The sequence below is a fragment of the Oncorhynchus mykiss genome, chromosome 12, assembly GCF_057628025.1.
Source record: "Oncorhynchus mykiss isolate SJ-2025 chromosome 12, ASM5762802v1, whole genome shotgun sequence".
Lineage (NCBI taxonomy): Eukaryota > Metazoa > Chordata > Actinopteri > Salmoniformes > Salmonidae > Oncorhynchus > Oncorhynchus mykiss.
This window is the reverse complement of record NC_143033.1, coordinates 65,680,730-65,705,332: the sequence shown is the minus strand read 5'-3', so window position 1 is coordinate 65,705,332 and position 24,603 is coordinate 65,680,730. Positions and strand designations below refer to the sequence as shown.

The following is a 24,603-nucleotide window of genomic DNA, read 5'->3' as shown; positions in this document are numbered from 1 at the left end:
TGAGGTGATTATCTTTTTATTAGGGCTTTTGAACATCAGAAGTACATTATTTAGAATCTTTTTAAATCATATATATTTCAAAAAGACTAAAACGTGAAGACTACTCATGCTGACACAGTAGGCCTGACCTATCCGGCACGGTTGAAGATCCCCACAAAAGGAATGTCTTACTTTTGTGATTATGAACACTACTACAGTTTGACATAATACGGTACTAATAATCGGTACAGCTGTATTAACTTCTCATCTTCCTCAATCCCTTATTGATAACATACAGTAAGGCAAAATGATGAATGCATTGTTGGCTGACTAAAGCTGGCTTCCTGTAGAGTATGCATCACCGCCAGTGCTATTAAGGCATCAGACCAGGCATAGGAGCACTGGAGGTAGAAGTCAGTGATCCATACAGGTTATAACATCTCTCTATGTATCTTGTGTTATTTACCACAGAGTCATCAGCATACAGTCCTCTGATGGGAGGAAAGCACTGGAACAGCCAAGAAGGTTTCATAGTCAAGTGCGTTACATAAAATCATTCCCAGAACGCGACTAAGAATGACCCTTACAACCCCCCGCCCCCTTCACTTCAAATAAATGTTATTGTTTTAATATACTTAATCTCTCACTCTACTGTCTCCCATCTGTCTCTCCCCCCCCCCCCCCCCTCTCTAAGCAGTGGGGATCCAGACACTCTTCCACTGGACGGCCTGTCTCCACATCTCTTCCTGGAGTGAGGCATGAGGCTGGGCCCAGTCTCTCCCTCCATCCTTCTCCTGGCAGTGAAGCCACAGGCTCTTCAGAGGGCTGGCACACGTGTGCTGTAGGAACTGGCAACCCTGTGTGTGTGTGTGTGTGTGTGTGTGTGTGTGTGTGTGTGTGTGTGTGTGTGAGAGAGAGAGATAACACAGCTCATTTATATACTCTACTGGAATGCAATTAAGTGCTATTTGTTGTTGTGTGAGTATACAGGGTTCATACACACCTCCATACTCCCCCAGTACCATATGGCCTTGATGACACTGTGATTGGCTAGAGCCTGGGTCAGCTGATCTCTGCCACCAGTTATAATGCTGACCACGCCTCCTGGAAGATCTGAGGACTGGAGAACCTAGAGAGACAGGGAACAGATGTGTTTGGGCAAAAATACATGCACACACACGCAACAGCATACACAAGCAAGCGTGTGCACACAAGTACACAGTTGAATCAAAATGTCAGGGGGCAGGACAGAACTCACCTGGATGAACTCTAGAGCAGGCAGGGGGTACTTTGGACTGGGCACCATGATGACAGCATTGCCCATGGCAACAGCAGCTGCCAGCAGGGAGACCATAGAGAGGAGGGGGGAGGAGTCAGGGAGAACCACACCCACCACTCCTAGAGCCTCGGGGATGGACAGAGCCGAACCGGACTGTGGGACGGACTAGAGAAAAGGAGGTTAGAGAAGAGACACTTTAAATACAGTTTGACCTCCTGAAGTGGAGAGGCTTTGTTGGTGGCCTGTGTGCCAGCCAGAGCGTTGGGGGTGCGTGAGTAAGTGTTGAACACAAACAGCCACTAGTATTATACAGACGTTACTACTATTAGGACAGAATACATAAATTCTCACCGGAACTCCGCCCTTTTCCTTATCACAGCGAGCGGCCCAATCACAGAGCTGAGCGATGCTCAGCTCCACCTCCATGTCCGCCTTCTCCAATGAGAGGCCTGTCTGGGAGTGGAGTGACACGGCCATGTCCCGCCTCTTCAGCTCCAAGGTCTCAGCCAGAGAGAAGAGGCTTTGAGCTCGGGCCACAGGGCTTTTCTTCATCCAACTGTCAGGAGAGCGAGAGAAAATATACACAGTACACAAAACATTATGAACACCTGCTCTTTCCATGACAGACTGACCAGGTGAGTCCAGCTGAAAGCTTTGATCCCTTATTGATGTCACTTGTTAAATCCACTTCAAAAACCAGTGTAGATGAAGGGGAGGGGACAGGTTAAAGAAGGATTTTTAAGTCTTAAGACAAGGATTGTGTATGTGTGCCATTCAGAGGGTGAATGGGCAAGACAAAAAAAATAATGTAAGTGCCTTTGAACGGGGTATGGTGGTAGGTGCCAGGCGCACCGGTTTGTGTCAAGAACGGCAACGCCCTGACGACACTGTCGATGACGTTTGGTCGATTGACATCCAGCTTAGAGCAGAGCTTACCCAGGTTGGACCTTAATGGCCGCCTCCACGGCGTTGCGAACGTCTTTCCTCCCCCCGTCAGGACAGTGGGCGAGAACAGTTCCCCCCCCTGGAGCCAGGACACACACACTGCTGCCAGACTCAGACTTACACTGCTTACCCCCCACATACTGCAGGTAGGAACGAGGGGTACTGAAGGAGAGATAGAAACAGGAGGGAGGAAAAGAGGGAATTAAGAACATTACAAGTGACTGAATAAGTACAAAGGCAACTTTAAAAGAAGTCAATGAAGACACACACACACACACACACCTGGATGAATTAGATCCCTCTGGAATGATGGCCGCTGATGCCGCCGTTCCAAACTTGGAGTAATCAACAGAGGCTGGAGAGGAGCGGGGTAGAGGCGAGGAGGAAGGGCGGAGGAATTGGAACAGACCCTGGAAGAGAGAAGGAAAGAGTCATTTAGGAGACACTCTGACATAAGGCACACTGTCAACAAACAACCTATAGCCCGACACTCTAGAAGGCATGTGTGAATATCAGAAAAGATTGGATAATTACACGCATTATCAACTAAATTCCCTCTGGACAGGGACAGAACATGGCTATTGTCCATACCTCCTTCCCTCCATCGATGCAGTTGCCACTCTCCTTGTGGCCAGAGATAGGCAGGGAAGGGTCCATCACAGAGTGGGAGTTTACCCACACTGCACCCACAGACAGGCTGGGGAGAGAGGTTCGAGGAAGGGTTAATAAGGTGTGTTATATCTGATAGTCCATTATTTTGTCAGGTGGCTTCTGGGTGATAGGAATTATACATCTAACGCAGTAAGAACACCACACTAAATGTTTTCAGCCATGGTGACTTGAGATGAATATTGGGAGACCAAGATAGTGTGTGTGTGTGTAAGTAAGTATGGGTGCGTGTGTGTGTCCTGTACCTCTTGGCAGCCTCCAGAGCCAGAGTTAGGTCTTCAGTCCAGATTGAGGCAGCCTGGCCGTGAGGGCTGTGGTTCCCTGTCAAGACAGATAAACAGATGGATAGATGAGTGTTTCATTAGTGGTTGGTGTTTGAGTGTGGTCATAGAAACAGTATGGTGTGGTCCTCCTTACCCAGAGTGACACCCTCCCCGTGGCTCCTGAAGGAGAGGAGGGGCAACAGAGGGCCGGGGGATGGGGTCACCACACAGGTGCAGGAGGGGGCTACTCCACACAGCACCGTGGGGGGATAGGCAGCACCGGAGGAGGACGGGGGACACGGCTGGATCAGCTGATACAAGCAAAACACAATTAGGTTACCATTTATTTACAATTTAGTTTGTACACCGAGTGTACAAAACATTAGGAACACTTCCGCTTTCCATGACATAGACTGACCAGGTGAGTCCAGGTGAAAGCTATGATCCCTTATTGATGTCACTTCTTAAATCCACTTCAAAATCAGAGTAGATGAAGGGGAAAAGACAGGTTAAAGAAGGATTTTTCAGCTTTCAGGCATGGATTGTGTATGTGTGCCATTCAGAGAGTGAATAGGCGAGATGAACTATTGAAGTGCCTTTAAAAACGAGGTATGTTAGTAGGTGCCAGGCGAACCCGGGTTGAGTGTGTCAAGAACTGCAACGCCGCTGGGATTTTCACGCTCAACAGTTTCCCGTGTGTTACCAATAATGGTCCAGCACCCAAAGGACATCCAGCCAACTTGACAACTGTGGGAAGCATTGGAGTCAACATGGGCCCGAATCGTCATGGAACGCTTGACCCCTTGTAGAGTCCATGCCCCGACGAATTGAGGCTGTTATGAGGGCAAAAGGGGGTCCAACTCAATATTAGGAAGGTGTTACTAATGTTTTGTACACTCGGTGTACGTGGTTAAGAGTGTTGGGCCAGTAAACAAAAGAGCGCTGGTTTGAATCCCGAAGCCGACAAGGTGAAAAATCTGTCGATGTCCCCTTGAGCAAGGCACTTCACCCTAATTGCTCATGTAAGTCACTCTGGATAAGAGCGTCTCCTAAATGACAAAAATGTTAAATGAAAATATCGTGACTGACCGTGGCCCCCTGCTGTTGGGCCTCCTGTACTGCAGCGTCCACCAGCCTTCGGTCCCCCTCAGCCAGGAGAGGAACACTCTTCATCCCTGCCATCCGAACCTTCAGACGGGCTACAACACTGTCCCACACAGACTCCTGGACACACAGCATCCACTGGCACTGAGAGAGGAGGGTGAGAAAGAGGGGGGGGGGGGGGGGGGGGGGGGCAGGTTATTTTATTGGTCTATTGTTCAGATAAGTCATATAGGCCTACTGAGTCAGCGAGAGGTTGCTTTAAATGGGGGCTTTAAATATTATTTTTTTTAAATTGAGCGAGGGAGAGGTTCAGATCAGTCATACTGTACAACACTGACCACCTGTGGCCATGGATCGGATTGCAGCTTGTTCTTTCACCGGAATCTCTCGATACATTCAATGATTTGGCTTTAAAAAAAGAAAACGAGTGAGAAAAGAAAGCCATCTGTTCCACCTCTCTGTTCTTCTTAAAGGCGGTCTCTATCACTCCATCCACGGCACTGTCGATATCGGCAGACTCAAAGATGATGAAGGGACAGGTGGCCCCGAGGGAGAGGGAGAGAGAGACGGGAACACCCATGCCTGCTGTGGCCCTGCACAGAATCTCTCCATCCTGAAAAAGAAGGAAAGAAGAGATTGGAGGGAAGTTACTAGTTAGTGTGAGCGAGAGAAAAGAGGAAGTTCAATCAAAAGCACACGCACACACACACACACACACGACTGTCACGGGACAACTGTCAAATTCACTGCCGTAACCAAATGGAAAACGTTCACGCCACATAGCTAATTGCAGTCCCATTACATTTACGTAGAATTCTGGTCATTTGGCAGACCCTCTTATCCGGAGCGACTTACAGTCAAGTGGTTTCAACTAAGGGTAGATAAAACAACCTCATATCACAGTCATAGCAAGTGAAAACATTCCTCGATAAAGAAGCGATCAGTGAAATGAGAGCTAGAAAGAAGATGCAGGAGCAGATGCATACAGGAAAAAGACATCAAGAGGGATCCATAAGCACTACTGACTAACACATTGGTTCGAGTGTGTGTGTGTGTGTCCACCTTTTTGTTGCCACTGTAAGTGACATAGCTGACGTGCGGGTTTTGAGCCACTTTAGAACCCAGCGACAAAACGCTGCCCGTCACCACATTCAGCACCCCCGCAGGAAGTCCCGCCTCCACAAACAGCTGAGCCAATAACAGAACAGGAGGCGCTGTCCCCACGCCAGGGATCGCCACCACTGCGTTGCCTGGGAAACAGAAACGTTAAGGTCACAAATGGTAGAGTAAAGCTTTACCTTCCCGAAGGGAATCTTTGTCAGCGTAGAAGGTGACAGGGTCTGTTTTGAAACTTTTTTCCCGCCCATGACTTTCCAGGAAATTGACCTTTGGTCATGTTGATTAGATAGCCTGGATCTGCAACTCTCTCTCCCTCTGCAACTCTCTCTCCCTCTGCAACTCTCTCTCCCTCTGCAACTCTCTCTCCCTCTGCAACTCTCTCTCCCTCTGCAACTCTCTCCCTGTGTGTGTGTGTGTCATACCCATGGCCAGTGCAGGTAAGACTTTCAGCATGAGAGAGTAGAGAGAACAGTCGTCAGAGACAACCACTACCACCACACCTGAAAGACACAAACACAGAGTAAATTCAACACACACACTTCACAATCACAGTTGTACAACACTCAAGGAAAGATCTCCACTACGCCCATGAACGCGTGGATAAAGATCCACTTACAAACACACGCACGCTACGCATGGCCTTACCACGTGGTGTCCAGTCGGGAATGAGTGAGTCTCTGAGCTGAGCCCAGCCAGAGTAGTACTGCAGCAGTCTGACCAGTGCTGAAGGGGAACTGGGAGACTGGGCCAGGTCACACAGCTCTGACAGACACTGACCGTGTCTCTGGAGGCTACTCACCAACCTGACACACACACACACACACGTTATACAGATAATACAGAGCACTTCTCAAAATGCCATTTTAAATTTGCCCGGCATAATTATTAGATATTAAATTGTGGTCTGTAGTGTAGTGTTTATGGTTGCGATGGCGCCTCGTGCCAGCCTTGGTAGTTTACTCCTGCAAAATTATTCATAATTATTCGGTTTTTAAAATGTGCATTGTTTATCAACTTGTTGTTGTTGTAGCTTATCCGGTATAGAAGACAGGAATCTCATTCTAAAAAGGTTTTATCATCATTGTTAAATTAGCGGACACATTTGGCTCCTTCTCCAATCAACTAGCCAATACCAGACTAGCGAGATCGTCATCTCAACTCATCTACCACGGACGGGACCGAAGTCGGGCACCAAAAGATTCAGAAACGGCAGCACGCCTTCCCTCATTACGATTCCGCGGACGTCATTCAGTCATTTTACTGCTGAATGACGTGGTCACTGATAAGAGGCCTGGACTTTCTGCCTCATTGAGACTTGGCGTCAGGGCAATGAGTACATCTTCCCTCAACCAATGCGCCGCAACTGGCTACACCGACCTGGACTGCCCTCTCACGTCCGGATGGGGTGGAGGTTTTGGCTGTGAATCTACAGGACTGACTATTGTGAAGTCTACTCCAGTAACAGCCGTCTCCTCTTTCGAATGCGTGGCTTTCAAGATCACTGGCTCTGCGTCAGTACTGGCTGTGTTGATTTAAAAAATACAAATAATTATAACAAAAATCATTTTTATTTATTTTTAGAAAATCGGCCTCAAAAAGCTCAACTGTGGCTTTCCTGCTGAACTATCCGAGCTACGAACACTCCTAAGTCTTGTGCCCTGCTATGCTGGTGCTTGGTGATGTCAACATACATGTCGACTCCCCTGACTGCAGTCTCTCTACTGACCTGGCTGATATTCTGGAGAACTTTGGACTCGAACAGCATGTGGACTTTGCCACCCACAACAAAAAGCCCAATACACTAGAGCTGGTCTGTAATCAGAGGCGTGGATCTGGCCAAACGGGATGGAATTATGCCAGGCCTGTCCCGACCACAAACTCATCACCTTCACCCTAGCTATTCCTCTGCCCCACCCAGCCCAAGAAACACTCGATTCGGGTTAGGAGTCTTAAAGCTATAAAAACACAGCCCAGCTTACTGAATCCATCCCCGACCTGCCAGTTACTCACTCTGTGGCTCGATACGACACTGCCTTGGCCTCCAAACTTGATGAAGTTGCTCCTTTGAAAACGTCTTCCCCCCCATATGTTCTCCCTGGTACACCGAGGAGCTGACGCTCTCTCACTAGAGCGCCAGTATAAGTAAAGTGGGCTAACTGTACACGTGCAGATGTTTGAGAGACATCAGCAAGACCACAAACAGGCCTTAAAGCTCAGACATCCTACTACTCCCAGCTGATCGGCAACGGCAGTGGAAACTACTGGATGTGTCCCTCCTCAGCTCAGGCTCGCTGCAGTCAGTACTTAAAAAGCCTGGTTCTGACCCCGACAACCTCTAGAACGACAGGCCCATCTTCAACCTGCCACTTCTGAGTAAGCTTATCGAACGTGCTGTGTGAAGCCAACTTCAACGCCATCTGGCCACTCACAACCTACTCGTGCCCTTCCAGCTGGGCATCCGAGCTGGACACAGCTCATGAATGACGACTCATGAATGACGACTCATGAATGACGACTCTGGGGCTGCCAGCACCCTCATAGTGCTGGACCTCAATGCAGCATTCAAGTCACTGTCAGGGCTGGAGAGTCTCCGGCTTCGTTTAAGGCACATGCTAAAGACTGAGCTGTTCAGAAAAGCTTTCAAAGACCTATGTTAATTCTGTTCTCCTGACGACACCTGTATACAGCTTTGATTGTGGTCTGCTTACAATGTTCTGCGTTTCTGATTGTTATTATTTTATTTTGTATTATTTTCTTCAGCGTCTTAGGTGAGAAAAGCACTTTACATTAAGTATTATTAGTGTGTATCTCAGTGAGCCATTGACAGAGGTAAAGGGGTGTATCAGTCAACACTAGATAAAGGTAAAGGGGTGTTTCAGTCAACCCTAGACAGGGGTAAAGGGGTGTATCAGTCAACCCTAGACAGAGGTAAAGGGGTGTATCAGTCAACCCTAGATAAAGGTAAAGGGGTGTTTCAGTCAACCCTAGACAGAGGTAAAGGGGTGTATCAGTCAACCCTAGACAGGGGTAAAGGGGTGTATCAGTCAACCCTAGACAGGGGTAAAGGGGTGTATCAGTCAACCCTAGACAGGGGTAAAGGGGTGTATCAGTCAACCATAGACAGGGGTAAAGGGGTGTATCAGTCAACCCTAGACAGGGGTAAAGGGGTGTATCAGTAACCCTAGAAAGAGGTAAAGGGGTTTATCAGTCAACCCTAGACAGGGGTAAAGGGGTGTATCAGTCAACCCTAGACAGGGGTAAAGGGGTGTATCAGTCAACCCTAGAAAGAGGTAAAGGGGTGTATCAGTCAACCCTAGATTTTTTTAAATTTTTATTTCACCTTTATTTAACCAGGTAGGCTAGTTGAGAACAAGTTCTCATTTGCAACTGCGACCTGGCCAAGATAAGGCATAGCAGTGTGAACAGACAACACAGAGTTACACATGGAGTAAACAATTAACAAGTCAATAACACAGTAGAAAAAAGGGGAGTCTATATATACACATTGTGTGCAAAAGGCATGAGAAGGTAGGCGAATAATTACAATTATGCAGATTAACACTGGAAATAAAGGTAAAGGGAAAGGGGTGTATCAGTCAACCCTAGACAGAGGTAAAGGGGTGTATCAGTCAACCCTAGACAGGGGTAATCAGTCAACCCTAGACAGAGGTAAAGGGGTGTATCAGTCAACCCTAGACAGAGGTAAAGGGGTTTATCAGTCAACCCTAGACAGGGGTAATCAGTCAACCCTAGACAGGGGTAAAGGGGTGTATCAGTCAACCCTAGACAGGGGTAAAGGGGTGCATCAGTCAACCCTAGACAGAGGTAAATGGGTGTAGTGTGTATCAGTGAACCCTAGACAGAGGTAAAGGGGTGTATCAGTCAACCCTAGACAGAGGTAAATGGGTGTAGTGTGTATCAGTGAACCCTAGACAGATGTAAAGGGGTGTAGTGTGTATCTGTGAACCCTAGACAGATGTAAAGGGGTGTAGTGTGTATCTGTGAACCCTAGACAGAGGTAAAGGGGTGTAGTGTGTATCAGTGAACCCTAGACAGAGGTAAAGGGGTGTAGTGTGTATCAGTGAACCCTAGACAGAGGTAAAGGGGTGTAGTGTGTATCTGTGAACCCTAGACAGAGGTAAAGGGGTGTAGTGTGTATCTGTGAACCCTAGACAGAGGTAAAGGGGTGTAGTGTGTATCTGTGAACCCTAGACAGATGTAAAGGGGTGTAGTGTGTATCTGTGAACCCTAGACAGATGTAAAGGGGTGTAGTGTGTATCTGTGAACCCTAGACAGAGGTAAAGGGGTGTAGTGTGTATCAGTGGACCCTAGACAGAGGTAAAGGGGTGGTGTGTAGCTACCGGAGTAGAGTCTTGGCTCTGAGATGACAGGAGAGAGCACTCCAGGCCTTGAAGCCACTGGCCCCAGAGGACACAGACAAGGATGCATCCTCATCCACAGCACACACAGTACTACAAACAGGACCACCTAGGGAGGTGGGAGAAAAACCATGTCAAAATAGTATTTTATTGATGATGCATTTAAAATATAACAACAGGAAACAGTGGGCAGTGGAGGACGAGAGATATAGATAGAACAACAATGTTAAATTAAAGGGATAGCTCCCCTGTAGGTTCTCTTTATACCTGAAGAGTCGGTCACATTGCATGTCTGTCTGTCTGCAGAACGGACAAACTTTCCATCGATGAACAAACCGAGAGCACGAGAATGAGACTCAAGCCAAGCCTGAGGAAAGATAGAGCTTACATCAGTGTGTATGAGAGAGTAGGCTATACAATGGAGGATAGGGAAATTATATATATACACACACACACACACACACACACACACAGTTGAAGTCGGAAGTTTACATACACTTAGATTGGAGTCATTAAAACGTGTTTTTCAACCACTCCACAAATTTCTTGCTAACAGACTATAGTTTGGCGAGTCGGTTAGGACATCTAACCGACTCGCCAAACAAATTGTTTACAGACAGATTATTTCACTGTATCACAATTCCAGTGGATCAGAAGTTTACATTCACTAAGTTGACTGTGCCTTTAACAGCTTGGAAAATTCCAGAAAATGATATGGCATTTGAAGCTGCTGATAGGCTAATTGACATCATTTGAGTCAACTGGAGGTGTACCTGTGGATGTATTTCAAGGCCTACCTTCAAACTCAGTGCCTCTTTGCTTGACATCATGGAAAAATGAAATCAGCCAAGACCTCAGAAACAAAATTGTAGACTTCCACAAGTCTGGTTCATCCTTGGGAGCCATTTCCAAACACCTGAAGGTACCATGTTCATCTGTACAAACAATAGTACGCAAGTATAAACACCATGGGACCACGCAGCCGTCATACCGCTCAGGAAGGAGACGCGTTCTGTCTCCTAGAAATGAACGTACTTTGGTGCGAAAAGTGCAAATCAATCCCAGAACAACAGCAAAGGACCTTGTGAAGATGCTGGAGGTACAAAAGTATCTATATCCACAGTAAAATGAGTACTATATTGACATAACCTGAAAGGCCACTCAGCAAGGAAGAAGCCACTGCTCCAAACCTCCATAAAAAAGCCAGACTACAGTTTGCAACAGCACATGGGGAAAACGATCGTACTTTTTGGAGAAATGTCCTCTGGTCTGATGAAACAAAAATAGAACTGTCTGGCCATAATGACCATCGTTATGTTTGGAGGAAAAGGGTGAGGCTTGCAAGCTGAAGAACACCATCCCAACATGAAGCTACGGGGGTGGCAGCATGTTGTGGGGGTGCTTTGCTGCAGGAGGGACTGGTGCACTTCACAAAATAGATGGCATCATGAGGGAGGAAAATTATCTGGATATATTGAAGCAACATCTCAAGACATCAGTTAAAGCTTAGTCGCAAAAGGGTGTTTCCAAATGGACAATGACCCCAAGCATACTTCCAAAGTTGTGGCAAAATGGCTTAAAAGGACAACAAAGTCAGGATATTGTAGTGTCCATCACAAAGCCCTGACCTCAATCCTATAGAAAACTTGTGGGTAGAACCGAAAAAAAACGTGTGCGAGCTAGGAGGCTTTACAAACCTGACTCAGTTACACCAGCTCTGTCAGGAGGAATGGGCCAACATTCACCCAACTTATTGTGGGAAGCTTGTTGAAGGCTACCCGAAACGTTTGACCCAAGTTAAACAATTTAAAGGCAATGCTACCAACTACCAATTGAGTGTGTGTAAACTTCTGACCCACGGGCCTCCCGGGTGGCGCAGTGATCTAAGGCACTGCACTGCTAGCTGTGCCACCAGAGACTCTGGTGGGTCAAATGAAATTGGAACGAAATATGTGGCTTACTACTACTTAGACCTATGCAACCAAATTGGGGAGAAAAGGGGGATAATAATTAAACATTTAAAAATGTAACGTCAGAAAGTTTAATTGTTAATGTTTTTATAATTATCCCCCTTTTCTCCCCAATTTCGTAGTATCCAATTGTTAGTAGTTACTGTCTTGTCTCATTGCTACAACTCCCGTACGGGCTCGGGAGAGACGAAGGTCGAGAGCCATGCTTCCTCCGAAACACACCCAACCAAGCCGCACTGCTTCTTTTCACAGCACGCATCCAACCCGGAAGCCAGCCGCACCAATGCGTCGGAGGAAACAGCTTACACCCAGCGACCAGGTCAGCGCGCACTGCGCCCGGCCGCCACAGGAATCGCTAGTGCGCGATGAGACAAGGATATCCCTACCGGCCTAACCCGGATGTGATGAAAGAAATAAAAGCTGAAATAAATCACTCTCTCTACTATAATTCTGACATTTCACATTCTTAAAATAAAGTGGTGATCCTAACTGACCTAAGACTGGGTATTTTTACTAGGATTAAATGTTAGTAATTGTGGAAAAACTGAGTTCAAATGTATTTGGCTAAGGTGTATGCAAACTTCCAACTTCAACTGCACACACACACACACACACAACCGTTCAAAGGTTTGGGGCCACCTAGAAAGTTCTTGAACATTAGTGTCTAGTTTGAGAAAAAGACACCTCAAGTCCTCAACTGGCAGCATCTTTAAATAGTACCCACAAAAAAAAATAGTCTCAACGTCAACAGTGAAGAGACGATATATAAAGAAAAAAAACCCTGGAATGAGTAGGCGTGTCCAAACATTTAACTGGTACTGTATATTTTTGTTACTGCTCGACTATCTTGGTTGACCAACAGCCTAACCACCAAACAATCGACCAGACAACTAATTGGGGTCAGCCCTACTTATGTAGGCCTATTAAAATATGGATAGGTAGACATGAACGAGACCAATTCTGAGTTGAACTGTGGTCACATTTGATTGGCTGCAGAGACAGACACCTCCAACACAGAGTAGGGAGGTCAGGATACACTTGTCACTAGTTCCAAGCACATCATACTGCACATAATCTAGCAAAAAATACATTTCTGAAACGTAATCTGGACATGTTAGGTGGTTAACTGTTGAAAGAGTCAGAGAGACTGCTGTTCTCTACAGAATATCCCATCCAACTTGATCCCCAGGACCACATCTCACATGACTGCCTTTGAGTTAGTTACCGTAATAGACTTCACATGGTAATAGCCAGCAAACATAAATCCTATTATCTAAAACATGATGTGAAACGTGACGAGAGAGAGAAGTTAAGTCATTACATGGGTGAAATTCTAACAAAATATTATTTATTTCGAGTAAATTGACCTCGAAGGTATGTGGCTTACTACTACTTAGACGTATGCAACCATTATCGCGACTCTTGTGCAGCAAATAAATGTTTTTTTTTTTGTTTTTACCTGAGCAGTAGCAGTGCTGGAACTACTCGGTCCGTACTCCATAGATTGAAAGATATCGTGTATTGTCTTGGAGGTAATGCCAGCCATTATACAATGTTGCAAGAAGAAACTTTTAACTTGTATTGATCATCAACAAGAATACATCAGACACTGGCTTGCTTGCTCTGTCGTCCGTCAGCGTGTTAACCAGAAATAATGCTAGCTAGCTTAGCTAAATCTGTGGTCTGAGAGTTTAGATATCAAAATAAAAGTTCCCAACGACGAACTGCAACGTGTTGAATGAAGAAATATTGTTCTGCTCTGTCGCACTAACTCCCCCTACTTTACTAGCTTCGTCGCTGCCATCTTTGCTTTAACTAGCCGGACAAAAATTAACTAGCTACCATGTTGTGTACGGTAGTCAGTTTCTACACGGACACATTAGCGTGTGGACCCGTGTTGACAATGCGCATGCGCCGATTGTCTGGTCGCTGCTCTCCACTTTCGTTTTGCTGTCTGGTCTTGTAACCGTCTTTTGGTCTTTCTTATTTCTTGCGCTTGTAGATTCTGCATATTATCTCTAAGGAATGTAATATTTTCTTAATATAGATAAAACAGCAGCAACTATCGTCTGTCAAATAGAGCTAGAATAGTTTTCTGTTATAAGAGAAGAACTACAATTACGATACTGCAAGTTTTCTGAAGTTACGGTGATAGTAGCTAGCTATCGTTCTGGCTGTGTGTGGACTGCCAATGGCGTGTGCAGAGATATCAGGTAGCTAGGTCTGCCAGTGCAATGTCTCATCACTGCAACAATGTTACCAAGTTATCAATACATTGTCATTGCTAGCTATCATAATTATTTTCTATTTTACATTCAGAATTATTTTTTGTTGTTTAGATCTAAGCTGCTTTTGGTTAAATGTTTTATTTGTTCTACAGATTACAGAGTAGGAGAGGTCCTGCTGAATAGGTGAGTTTCACTTTCACAGATACTCAAAAATAACCAGAGACTCATCATATCGACACACCTAGCTGTAAACCTGTGGCTGGCCCTGTGCTGCTTCTAGTGGTGGGTTAAGTACCCAATTATCATACTTCAGTAATAGAAAATGACTCATGTCTAAGTGAAAGTCACCCAGTAAAATACTACTTGAGTAAAGTATTTGGTTTTAAATATACTTAAGTATCAAAGTAAATACAATTGCTAAAATATACTTACAGTTGAAGTCAGAAGTTTACATACACCTTAGCCAAATACATTTAAACTCAGTTTTTCACAATTCCTGACATTTACTCCTAGTAAAAAAATCCCTGTCTTAGGTCAGTTGGGATCACCACTTTATTTTAAGAATGTGAAATGTCAGAATAATAGTTGAGGGACTTATTTCAGCTTTTATTTCTTTCATCACATTCCCAGTGGGTTAGAAGTTTGCATACACTCAATTAATATTTGGTAGCATTGCCTTTAAATTGTTTAACTTGGGTCCAACATTTCGGGTAGCCTCCAACACACTTCCCACAATAAGTTGGGTGAATTTTAGCCCATTCCTCCTGCCAGAGCTGGTGTAACTGAGTCAGGTTTGTAAGGCCTCCTTGCTCGCACACGCTTTTCCCTTCTGCCCACACATTTTCTATAGGATTGAGGTCAGGGCTTTGTGATGGCCACTCCAATTCCTTGACTTTGTTGTCCTTAAGCCATTTTCCACAACTTTGGAAGTATGCTTGGGGTCATTGTCCATTTGGAAGACCCATTTGCGACCAAGCTTTAACTTCCTGACTGATGTCTTGAGATGTTGCTTCAATATATACAGATAATTTTCCTCCCTCATGATGCCATCTATTTTGTGAAGTGCACCAGCCCCTCCTGCAGCAATGCACCCCCACAACATGATGCTGCCACCCCCGTGCTTCATGGTTGGGATAGTGTTCTTCGGCTTGCAAGCCTCCCCCTTTTTCCTCCAAACATAACAATGCTCATTATAGCCAAACAGTTATATTTTTGTTTCATCAGACCAGAGGACGTTTCTCAAAAAAGTACGATCTTTGTCCCCATGTGCAGTTGCAAACTGTAGTCTGGCTTTTTTATGGAGGTTTTGGAGCAGTAGCTTCTTCCTTGCCGAGCGGCCTTTCAGGTTATGTCGATATAGGACTTGTTTTACTGTGGATACTTTTGTACCTGTTTCCTCCAGAAGCTTCGCAAGGTGCTTTGCTGTTGTTCTGGGAGTCATTTGCACTTTTCGCACCAAAGTACGAAAAGAGACAGAACGCGTCTCCTTCCTGAGCGGTAAGACGGCTGCATGGTCCCATGGTGTTTATACTTGCGTACTATTGTTTGTACAGATGAACGTGGTACCTTAAGACGTTTGGAAATTGCTCCCAAGGATGAACCAGACTTGTGGAGGTCTACAAAAAAAAAATCTGATTTATTTTGATTTTCCCATGATGTCAAGCAAAGAAGCACTGAGTTTGAAAGGTAGGCCTTGAAATACATCCACAGGTACACCTCCAATTGACTCAAATGTTGTCAATTAGCCTATCAGAAGCTTCTTAAGCCATGACATAATTTCCTGGAATTTTCCAAGCTGTTTATAGGCACTGTCAACTTAGTGTATGTAAACTTCTGAAATACTGGAATTGTGATACAGTGAAATAATCTGTCTGTAAACAAATGTTGGAAAAATTACTTGTCAGGCACAAAGTAGATGTCCTAACTGACTTGCCAAAACTATAGTTTGTTAACAGGACATTTGTGGAGTGGTTGAAAAATGAGCTTTAATGACGCCAATCTAAGTGTATGTAATCTTCCGACTTCAACTGTAAGTTTCAAAAGTAAAATATAAATAATTTCAAATTCCTTATATTAAGCAAACCAGACGGCACAATTTGTGTGTTTAATTATTATTATTTTTGACAGATATCCAGGGGCACACTAACATAGACATAATTTACAAGCAAAGCGTTTGTGTTTAGTGAGTCCACCAGATCAAAGGCAGTAGAGAGAACCAGGGATGTTCTCTTGAAAAGTGTCTGAATGGAAGTAAAAAGTGCATTATTTTCTTTGGGAATGTAGTGAAGTAAAAGTTGTCAAAAATATAAATAGTAAAGTACAGATACCCCCAAAATCTACTTAAGTAGTACTTTAAAGTATTTTTACTTAAGTACTTAATACCACTGGCTGCTTCCAGCCTCTTGCTTGGATGTGTATGTGTGTGCACTTTCCATGGGGTTTGGAATTGACAAAACAGACCGCAAAAAATGATGTATTCTCTACATTATCAGCTAAGTGCAAGGAAGAAATGAAAACCGTCAGACACTGTGTGTCGTGACAACAGTAGTTTAGTTTGACACACAGTAGGCAATTTAAAAAATTTAACTAGGCAAGTCCGTTAAGAACATATTTTTATTTACAATGACATCTTAGGAACAGTGGGTTAACTGCCTTGTTCCGGGGCAGAGAGACAGATATTTACCTGGTCAGCAAGTGGGTTTCGATCAAGCAACCTTTCGGTTACTGGTCCAACGCTCTAACGACTAGGCTACCTGCCGCCCCAGCCCCACTCCCCAGCTATGTGCTCTAAGAAGGAGTGTTTCTGGACCAGAATGCTCTCTCATCCCCAGAGTGATGCAGGAGCAGCTGGATGAGGTGCCATCAGACGTCCCGGTAGTGGTCTCCACAAAAACCCAGGAGGTGGAGAGTGATCAGGAGCAGAAGATTGTGTCACAGCTAGCTATCATGATACGGACCATCGGAGACGCCATCAAGAAGGACGGGAAGTTGGACGAGTCAGTTGCCATTGCTTTGTGTCTTACAGTACCTGTTCAATTTCTCAAACTGTTCTTCTTGTGAATTCACGTTGATGAATTTGATGCAAAGACTACCCAGCAAACTGGGAACATTCCCATAACATTATCTAAGAATCACATTAAGTTCTAGTTAGGGCGTTATCTAACATTAGCCTTTTACTCTTCAGAAAATCTTTTAAATTAAATATCCTTGGAATGTTCTCCTAACATTCACTAAAATGTTGTGCACAACATTTGTAATAATCACAACAGGACATTCCCCAAATGTTCTCATTAGATTTCCAGGTAATGTAATAACAAAAACTTAATGTATTCTGGGAACTTTCTTGCAACATCGGGCAAATGTTTTATACAAACACTCTATAATCATCAGCACAACTGGACAATTTTTGTGTTATGAGAACATTTGCCGCAACCTAATGAATGTTCTGGGAACCAATTTTGGTTTGCTGGGTAGGTAAACAAATATGAATTTAGAGTACACTACCGGTCAAGAGTTTTAGAACACCTACTCATTCAAGGGTTTTTCTTTATTTTTACTATTTTCTACATTGTTGAATAATAGTGAAGACATCAACATTTTGAAATACCTCATACAGAGTCATGTAGTAACCAAAGAAGTGTTAAACAAATCAAAATATATTTGAGATTCTTCAAATAGCCACCCTTTGCTTTGATGACAGCTTTGCACACTCTTGGCATCCAACAGTGTTGAAGGAGTTCCCACATGCTGAGCACTTGTTGGCAGCTTTTCCTTCACTCTGCGTTCCGACTTATCGCAAACCATCTCATTTGGGTTGAGGTCGGGTGATTGTGGAGGCCAGGTGATCTGATGTAACACTCCATCACCCTACTTCTTGGTAAAATAGCCCTTCCACAGCCTGGAGGTGTGTTGGGTCATTGTCCTGTTGAAAAACAAATGATAGTCCCACTAAGCGCAAAACAGATGGGATGGCGTATCGCTGCAGAATGCTGTGGTAGCCATGCTGGTTAAGTGTGCCTTGAATTCTAAATAAATCACAGACAGCAAAGCAAAGCACCATCACACCCCCCCCCCTCCTCCTCCTCCATGCTTTATGGTGGGAAATACACATGCGGAGATCATCCGTTCACCCACACCGCGTTTCACAGACACGGCAGTTGGAACCAAAACTTTCCAATTTGGACTGCAGACCAAAGGACACATTTCCAGTTTAGTAGTGGTTTCTTTGCAGCAATTTGTGCATAAAAGCCTTATCCACACACTCATCTGAACAGTTGATGTTGAGATGTGTCTGTTACTTGAACTCATTTATTTGAGCTGCAATTTCTGAGGCTGGTAACTCTAATGAACTTATCCTCTGCAGCAGAGGTAACTCTGGGTCTTCCTTTCCTGTAGCGGTAATCATGAGAGCCAGTTTCATCACAGCGCTTGACGGTTTTTGCGACTGCACTTGAAGAAACTTTCAAAGTTCTTGAAGTGTTCTGTATTGACTGACCTTCATATCTTAAAGTAATGATGGACTGTTGTTTCTCTTTTTTTTATTTGAGCTGTTCTTGCCATAACACCAAGTAGTGCTATCTTCTGTATACCCCTCCCCTTGTCACAACACAACTGATTGGCTCAATGCATTAAGAAGCAAAGAAATTCCACAAATTAACTTAAGGCACACCTGTTAATTGAAATGCACTCCAGGTGACTACCTCATGAAGATGGTTGAGAGATTGTCAAGTGTGCAAATCTGTCATCAAGGCTGTTTGGTGTGACCAAACTTTTGACTGGTACTGTATGTGTGTCTATCTGTGTGTTAGTTTACAAAGGTCTAAGTCAGTCGTCTAATTCCTACCCTACCTCCAGTGCGATAGATGGAATGGTGGGGAAAATGACCAGCCAGACCAGCTACTGGAACTTGGTAGAAAAGGTATTTGAGGACAGTCAAATCACCTGGGAGAGAATTGCTGTGCTGTTTTACGTAGCAGGGAGGATAGCCGTCAAGGTATGTTATACAGTGTTTTTGTTACTTTGTACTGTACATCCAATAATAACAATCAGTGAGCGTGTGTGTGTTTTAAATCACTCTTTTTGTCTCTGTTAGGTGGTGATTGCTAACATCCCCCAGTTAGTGAAGGACATTCTGAAGTGGACTCTGGAGTATTTCAGAAGCAAATTACTGGATTGGATCCAGAAACATGGAGGATGGGTAAGCTATGGATACCATCAGAGGCTGCCCACAAGTGTTTCCCCTTTGTAATTAAAATAAACCAAATTGGCAATATTCTATATTGATAAAAACTTGGTATTGGTTGTAGAGTAGTGGTGCAGCGGTCTAAGCACTGCATCTCAGTGCAAGATTCAGTCTGGTTCGAATCCGGACTGAATCACATCCGGCTGTGATTGGGAGTCCCATAGGACAGTGCACAATTGGCCAAGCCTTGGCCGGGGTAGGCCGTCATTGTAAATAAGAATTTGTTATTAACTGACAACCCTAGTTAAATATAGGTTACATAAAAATAAATTGTGGTTTTAACTATTGTTGGAGAAAACAGAACTTGGATTGTCATTAATTTATCTTTCTTTCTGCCCTCTTTCTTCTCTCCATTGTATTTCTCCCCCCCTTTCCTTTCTCTTCTTCCCCTCTCTCCTCATCTTTATTTGTTCCCACTCTCTCTCTCCCCTCCCCCCCATCTTTCTCTCTCTACCCAGATGAACAGTTTTGCTGAGCTGGCACGTGTGCAGGTGGAGAAGATGTCCCCTATGAGCACCTGGTCCTCAGCGTTCATCCTGGTCTTCCTCGGTGTCATACTGGGTAGTGTTATCACCTGGAAACTGGCCAGGAGGACCTGACACACACACACACACACACACACAGTTCCACTCCGGTTCAAACGCAATTGTGTGACATGACACGCAAACACGTGGGCGTGCACACACACACAAATACATTTGTTTACGTAGTCTATGGATTATTAGTTACCTACCTTCTGGTTTGCTCAGGATAAATAAGATGACCAGATGCTGCTGAAAGTGGTGTTGGAGAGCCAGTAGGAGCCAATCTTTTCTCTGGTAAAAAAAAAAAAAAAGAATAAAAAAAAAGAGATCCCAGTGCAACGATTGGGGGCATTCCCCCGTGTAGGGTGCTGTCTTTTGGATTGGACATTAAAACATGTCCTGACTCTCTGTGGTCAGTAAAGATCCCATGGCACATATTGTAAGAGTAGGGGTGTTAACCCTGGTGTCCTGGCTAAATTCCCAATCTGGCCCTCATACCATCACGGTCACCTAATCATCCCCAGTTTACAATTGGCTCATTTATCCCCCCCCCTCCTCTCCCCTGTAACTGTTCCCCAGGTGGTTGCTGTAAATGAGAATGTGTTCTCAGTCAAACTTACCTGGTAAAATAAGCCTTAAATAAAATAAAACTCCTTTTTATCAGTGCCTTCAAAAAGTTATTACACCCCCTGGACTTTTTCCACATTTTAATAAAAAAAATGTGTCAATGATCTACACAAAAACTCTATACATCTCTGCACTTAGCAAAAGAGTGTCATCTGCACTGCTATTTTAGTCATCAGTTAATCTGACTTTTCTCTCGTTGATTTAATTGACTTATTTCAGTCATTTTAGGGGTTTCTGTGTAGTTGTCTAATGTTGGTGTGGCAAATTATTCTGTTTTAAACACCATTATTGCACACACAATGAGTCCATGCAACTTATTATGGGACTTGTTAAGCACAATTTATTTAGGCTTGCCATAACAAAGGGGTTGAATACTTATTGACTTGACATTTCAGCTTTTCATTTTTTATTACTTAGTATAAAAAAAATCTAAAAGTATAATTCCACTTTTGAAATTATGGGGTATTGTGTGTGGATCAGTGGCACAAAATCTCGAAGTAATCCATTTTTAAATTCAGGCTGTATCACAAAGGAGTGTGAATACGTTCTGAAGGCACTGTATATATTGACCTACAGTTAATGAAACCAAAGTGTGGGGGCAAAAATACATGAATTTCACGTGTTTAACATGTGATCTTATGGGAAGTTAATGTGATAACATGTGACTGCATGTTAAAGCAACACGTGATATGAAATTGCAAAATATCAACAAGTGATACTATGAAACTACACCTCACAACATTTGAAAGTCTTTCACATGTGAAACTGCAATTCACATGTGAGGTGAAAACATGAAAGGGTGGACACCCTCTCACATGAAAGGGTGGTGTGAACTCTATATTGAATACATGTGAACAAATGGTTTCACATGAGAACAGTTATTTCACGTGTAAATATGATTTCAAATGTGAAAATGTGATTTTCACATGTGAAACTGCAACAACAAAAATGTATATCATATGAAGTGTTCCAAAACCACATGGTTTCACATGTGAAATAAAATGTTATATGTGCAAAATGTGGAAATTTCACATGTGAAATCATGTGTTTTTGTCCTTAAGGGTATATCATCATGTTTGTTGGTATCCTGCTAGACCAGGGTATCTGTGCCTGAAATGAGAAACCAGTGTAATGAGACACGAGTGTAAGCATAACAGACAGCCAAGCATCATGTTATGTGATTGGTTTTAACAGAAAGGTCATTTTTCAATACAATATTATACAGAAATAACACATGAATACCGATTGAATCTTTTTTTAAGTTTATGAAACATGTATTTTGATAACAACAAAAAAACGTCTGGGACGTTTGACTTGAATGTAATGTATTAAATGGGACATTTTATTAGGACAAACAAAATCAATATGACTTGACGATGTTTGTTCTGCAATAATCATGTTAACTATGACTCCTAAAAGTCCTCAACATGAGTCAGTCAGTCAGCTCCATAATATCAGTCGTGATAGTAATTGTTAGCTAAATGTACAAAAAAAATGCACAGGACACAAATAGAAAATTTTGGCATAAGCTTTTAATATTTTTATAGCGTTTTTGACGTTTTCTCTTTAAATTGGATTTGTTTTTTCCAGTTAATTTTGTGGGTATTTCGTTTTATTATTCTTGTTTTATTTTCCTATCTGTAATGGAGAAGAGTTTTAAGTTTAATTAGCATTCACTTTCAAACTTTCATACTTTTAACAATAGAACTGTGTTTAAGTCTCTTTTTTCACAAACTTGGTTAAATTATTACTGTTTATTCATATTTTTTCTTTACACATTTCAAAAATATAAAAGGTAAATAATAAACATTCCATTGAAATATATTTTATACAGTTCTTGATTATTTCATTTTTTTCTGTGTTATGACATTAAAATTGTATCCAGCATCAGTCTTTATAGCATAAACCCCATTCAGTGTTATTGTAGTAACCTTCTCTTCTCCCGTCTCTGTCTTCCCTCTCTTTCTCCCCTGATAGGAAAGTGGCATGGCTGCACCCAGTGCCTTATTCGCTTAGCGGCGATGTAGTCACAACAGTTGGCAGGACCAATAGAAACATTAGCTGCATTGGTGCTAGTAGTGCAATGTTCTTTCAAATGTAAAATTCATAACACAAATCACCGACAACATGAATCAGACAAAAGAGTAAACAAGGCACCAAATTATAAGAAATTAAGTCAAAACACCAAATAAGGAAAATTAACAGAAAACAACGGTATTGACGTATCTGTATCTAGAGGGGTAGAATAAGAGATACATCTACTGTTATAGACAGAAGAAGTGACAGGCATAATGATATATAGAGATGTACAGATGCAAAAGACAGAGGGACATGTACAAATGGAACAGAATGGACAGATTGGCACAATGCTACTAGCACTGCTGAGATCTCCCAAACGGTTGTATGTGTATTAGGAAAGATATCGGACTCATGAAACTGAGCCTATTTCACCTCCCTTTCCTTCCAAGCGCAATACACATAGAACGATAGCCAGTGTATTTCTATCACTTCAGTCAAGCCACACTGCAGTAAACAAAAAATATGACAACAAAAAAATGAACATAAAACAGTGATATAAACATTTTTTTTTAAAGAGTGTTTCAGTTTGCATATTCCCCCCCATCATCTCACCACTGGCTGAAAGAGGAAGACAGAGATTGCCGGCGAAAAGAGAGTTACTTCATTCTGGCCATTCACAAATAAGTTAAGTCGTCTTTTTTTTTCTCTCCCGCGCATGCATTAGAATTCAACTTCAAACAATATGTTAGAAAAACACAAGAACAAGGATGCAAAAAGAGCTTCTTCCTCAAAAATGTGTGGAGGAGGGAGAGAAAGAGAGGGGGATAGGAGACGGGGATGAGAGGGAGGAAAGACGGGGAAAGAGAATATATGACAGTGGGGTTTCTGGCTTTACTCTGCTCCTTTCTTGATATGTTTTGTATTTGGGTTTCAAGTAAAGTTATGCAAGTGTTGAGCTGTCAATCCTCTCAAGTGGGTGTGGAGGATCACACACACCCCCACCTGCACAACGTGTCTTCTGGTAGCACACACACACACATTCCTACTGACACAAAGTGGTAGTACAGTCATTCACACAAGATGGCGGTTATTCACAGTATATTCACCACCTGTTTTGTGAAAACCCATCCCAAAACTCAGAGACTAGATGTGGATGCATGCTTTAAAATCAAGATGAAAACAATACAGAATAAAGTATTTAACAGATTCCTTTTTTTTTCCTTTTCTTTTTTACAGGTGATAAGCTTTCTTTGACAGTAAGTATAGGTAAATGGCATTGGACTCCCCCACAAAATCGAGGGTTTGGAACAAATTATTGCTCTGACAATAGACCCCCCACCCCCTCCCCCCTGACATTTTAAATGGAACGGTCTATATTTCCATTTAACGTGTCTGTGTGGGGTGTGCTACCAGAAGGTTGATGGGGGGGAGGGGGGTGATCCATTCACCTCTGTCTTTACCTGTATCTAAGCCAGTTGTGCCCATCTCCTCTTCTTCCCATCCACCTTGCACCCGATCGATCCCTCTCCCTCTCTACCTCACAAACAATCATTTCCATCTTCAGAATGAAATGTCTAGTAGTGATGCGTCCTTCCATAATCTATGGATACTTATCTCTATCATATCAAATCATTATTTTTTGTAACAAACATCGTGCCATAAGAAAGGGAGAGAGTGAGAGAAGGAGTAGGCAGGTGTTGAGAAGGAATGAATGTGAAAGGAATGGGGTTGAGGATGAGAAGGAAAAGGAAAAGGGGGAGGAATCAGACATAAGGTGATGAATGACAGAGATCCAGTGTATCAAATGAAAACTGTGAGTACAGGGACATATCCTGAGTAGCAAACTCCAGAGATCTTCAGGGGGGGCCCTATTCTAATTACTTTAACCCCCACACCCCCATTCATTTCAGTAAACAATGCACCATGCTAGATATAGTAGCTGCCTCCTTTTTCCATCCTTACCCTACCCCATTCTTGCCCTCCCACACAACAGACAAACAGACCCAACACACTGAACTCCTTTGGCACAATGAAACACTGAAGTTAATCGTATGCTACAGTCAAACTCTTGCATAGTTAGTTGCTCAGTTCTCAGTAGTTAGCCCCCAGCCTCTCTGGAACATCATCAAAATCATCATCATTGCCTAATAACAAATAAACAAACAAAAACAAAGGAACCGTTTTGGGAAGTGAACACAAGTTAACACTCATTTGAGACAAAAATCTAAAACGAGCAATATGCAAATGAATGTGACC

At 43.3% G+C, this 24,603-nt stretch overlaps 2 protein-coding genes across 3 annotated transcripts; one reads left to right on the top strand and one right to left on the bottom strand.

Moving 5' to 3' along the window:
- On the bottom strand, positions 1–13,889 carry aldh16a1 (aldehyde dehydrogenase 16 family, member A1). The gene is made up of 17 exons (XM_036938011.2): positions 13,167–13,889; positions 10,005–10,104; positions 9,720–9,846; positions 6,004–6,161; positions 5,781–5,858; positions 5,302–5,489; positions 4,694–4,852; positions 4,225–4,383; positions 3,290–3,446; positions 3,118–3,193; positions 2,795–2,900; positions 2,486–2,613; positions 2,195–2,365; positions 1,610–1,814; positions 1,238–1,423; positions 983–1,108; positions 1–836 (listed from the first exon to the last, which is right to left on the bottom strand). Exons 1-17 carry the CDS (start codon positions 13,251–13,253, stop codon positions 669–671), a joined length of 2,379 nt encoding a protein of 792 aa, XP_036793906.2. The 5' UTR covers positions 13,254–13,889; the 3' UTR covers positions 1–668.
- LOC110537938 (apoptosis regulator BAX) lies at positions 13,584–22,152 on the top strand. Of its 2 annotated transcripts, XM_021624415.3 has the most exons (6): positions 13,636–13,920; positions 14,088–14,118; positions 16,767–16,931; positions 18,790–18,928; positions 19,028–19,132; positions 19,636–22,152. In XM_021624415.3, exons 1-6 carry the CDS (start codon positions 13,899–13,901, stop codon positions 19,774–19,776), a joined length of 603 nt encoding a protein of 200 aa, XP_021480090.2. In that variant the 5' UTR covers positions 13,636–13,898; the 3' UTR covers positions 19,777–22,152. The 2 variants fall into 2 exon arrangements, with proteins under 2 accessions (XP_090049129.1, XP_021480090.2); XM_090193003.1 differs by lacking the exon at positions 16,767–16,931 and having other exon boundaries at positions 13,584–13,920.
- Positions 22,153–24,603: the final 2,451 nt, after the last annotated feature.

Coding starts and splice junctions, on each gene's coding strand:
- aldh16a1 (XM_036938011.2), bottom strand. CDS start 13,253: ATGGCTGGCATTACCTCCAAGACAATACACGATATCTTTCAATCTATG. Junction 2,366..2,485: donor GAGGGATCTAATTCATCCAG/GTGTGTGTGTGT, acceptor TCTCTCCTTCAG/TACCCCTCGTTCCTACCTGC. Junction 1,424..1,609: donor AGGAAAAGGGCGGAGTTCCG/GTGAGAATTTAT, acceptor CCTTTTCTCTAG/TCCGTCCCACAGTCCGGTTC.
- LOC110537938 (XM_021624415.3), top strand. CDS start 13,899: ATGGCGTGTGCAGAGATATCAG. Junction 13,921..14,087: donor GGCGTGTGCAGAGATATCAG/GTAGCTAGGTCT, acceptor TTTGTTCTACAG/ATTACAGAGTAGGAGAGGTC. Junction 19,133..19,635: donor TCCAGAAACATGGAGGATGG/GTAAGCTATGGA, acceptor CTCTCTACCCAG/ATGAACAGTTTTGCTGAGCT.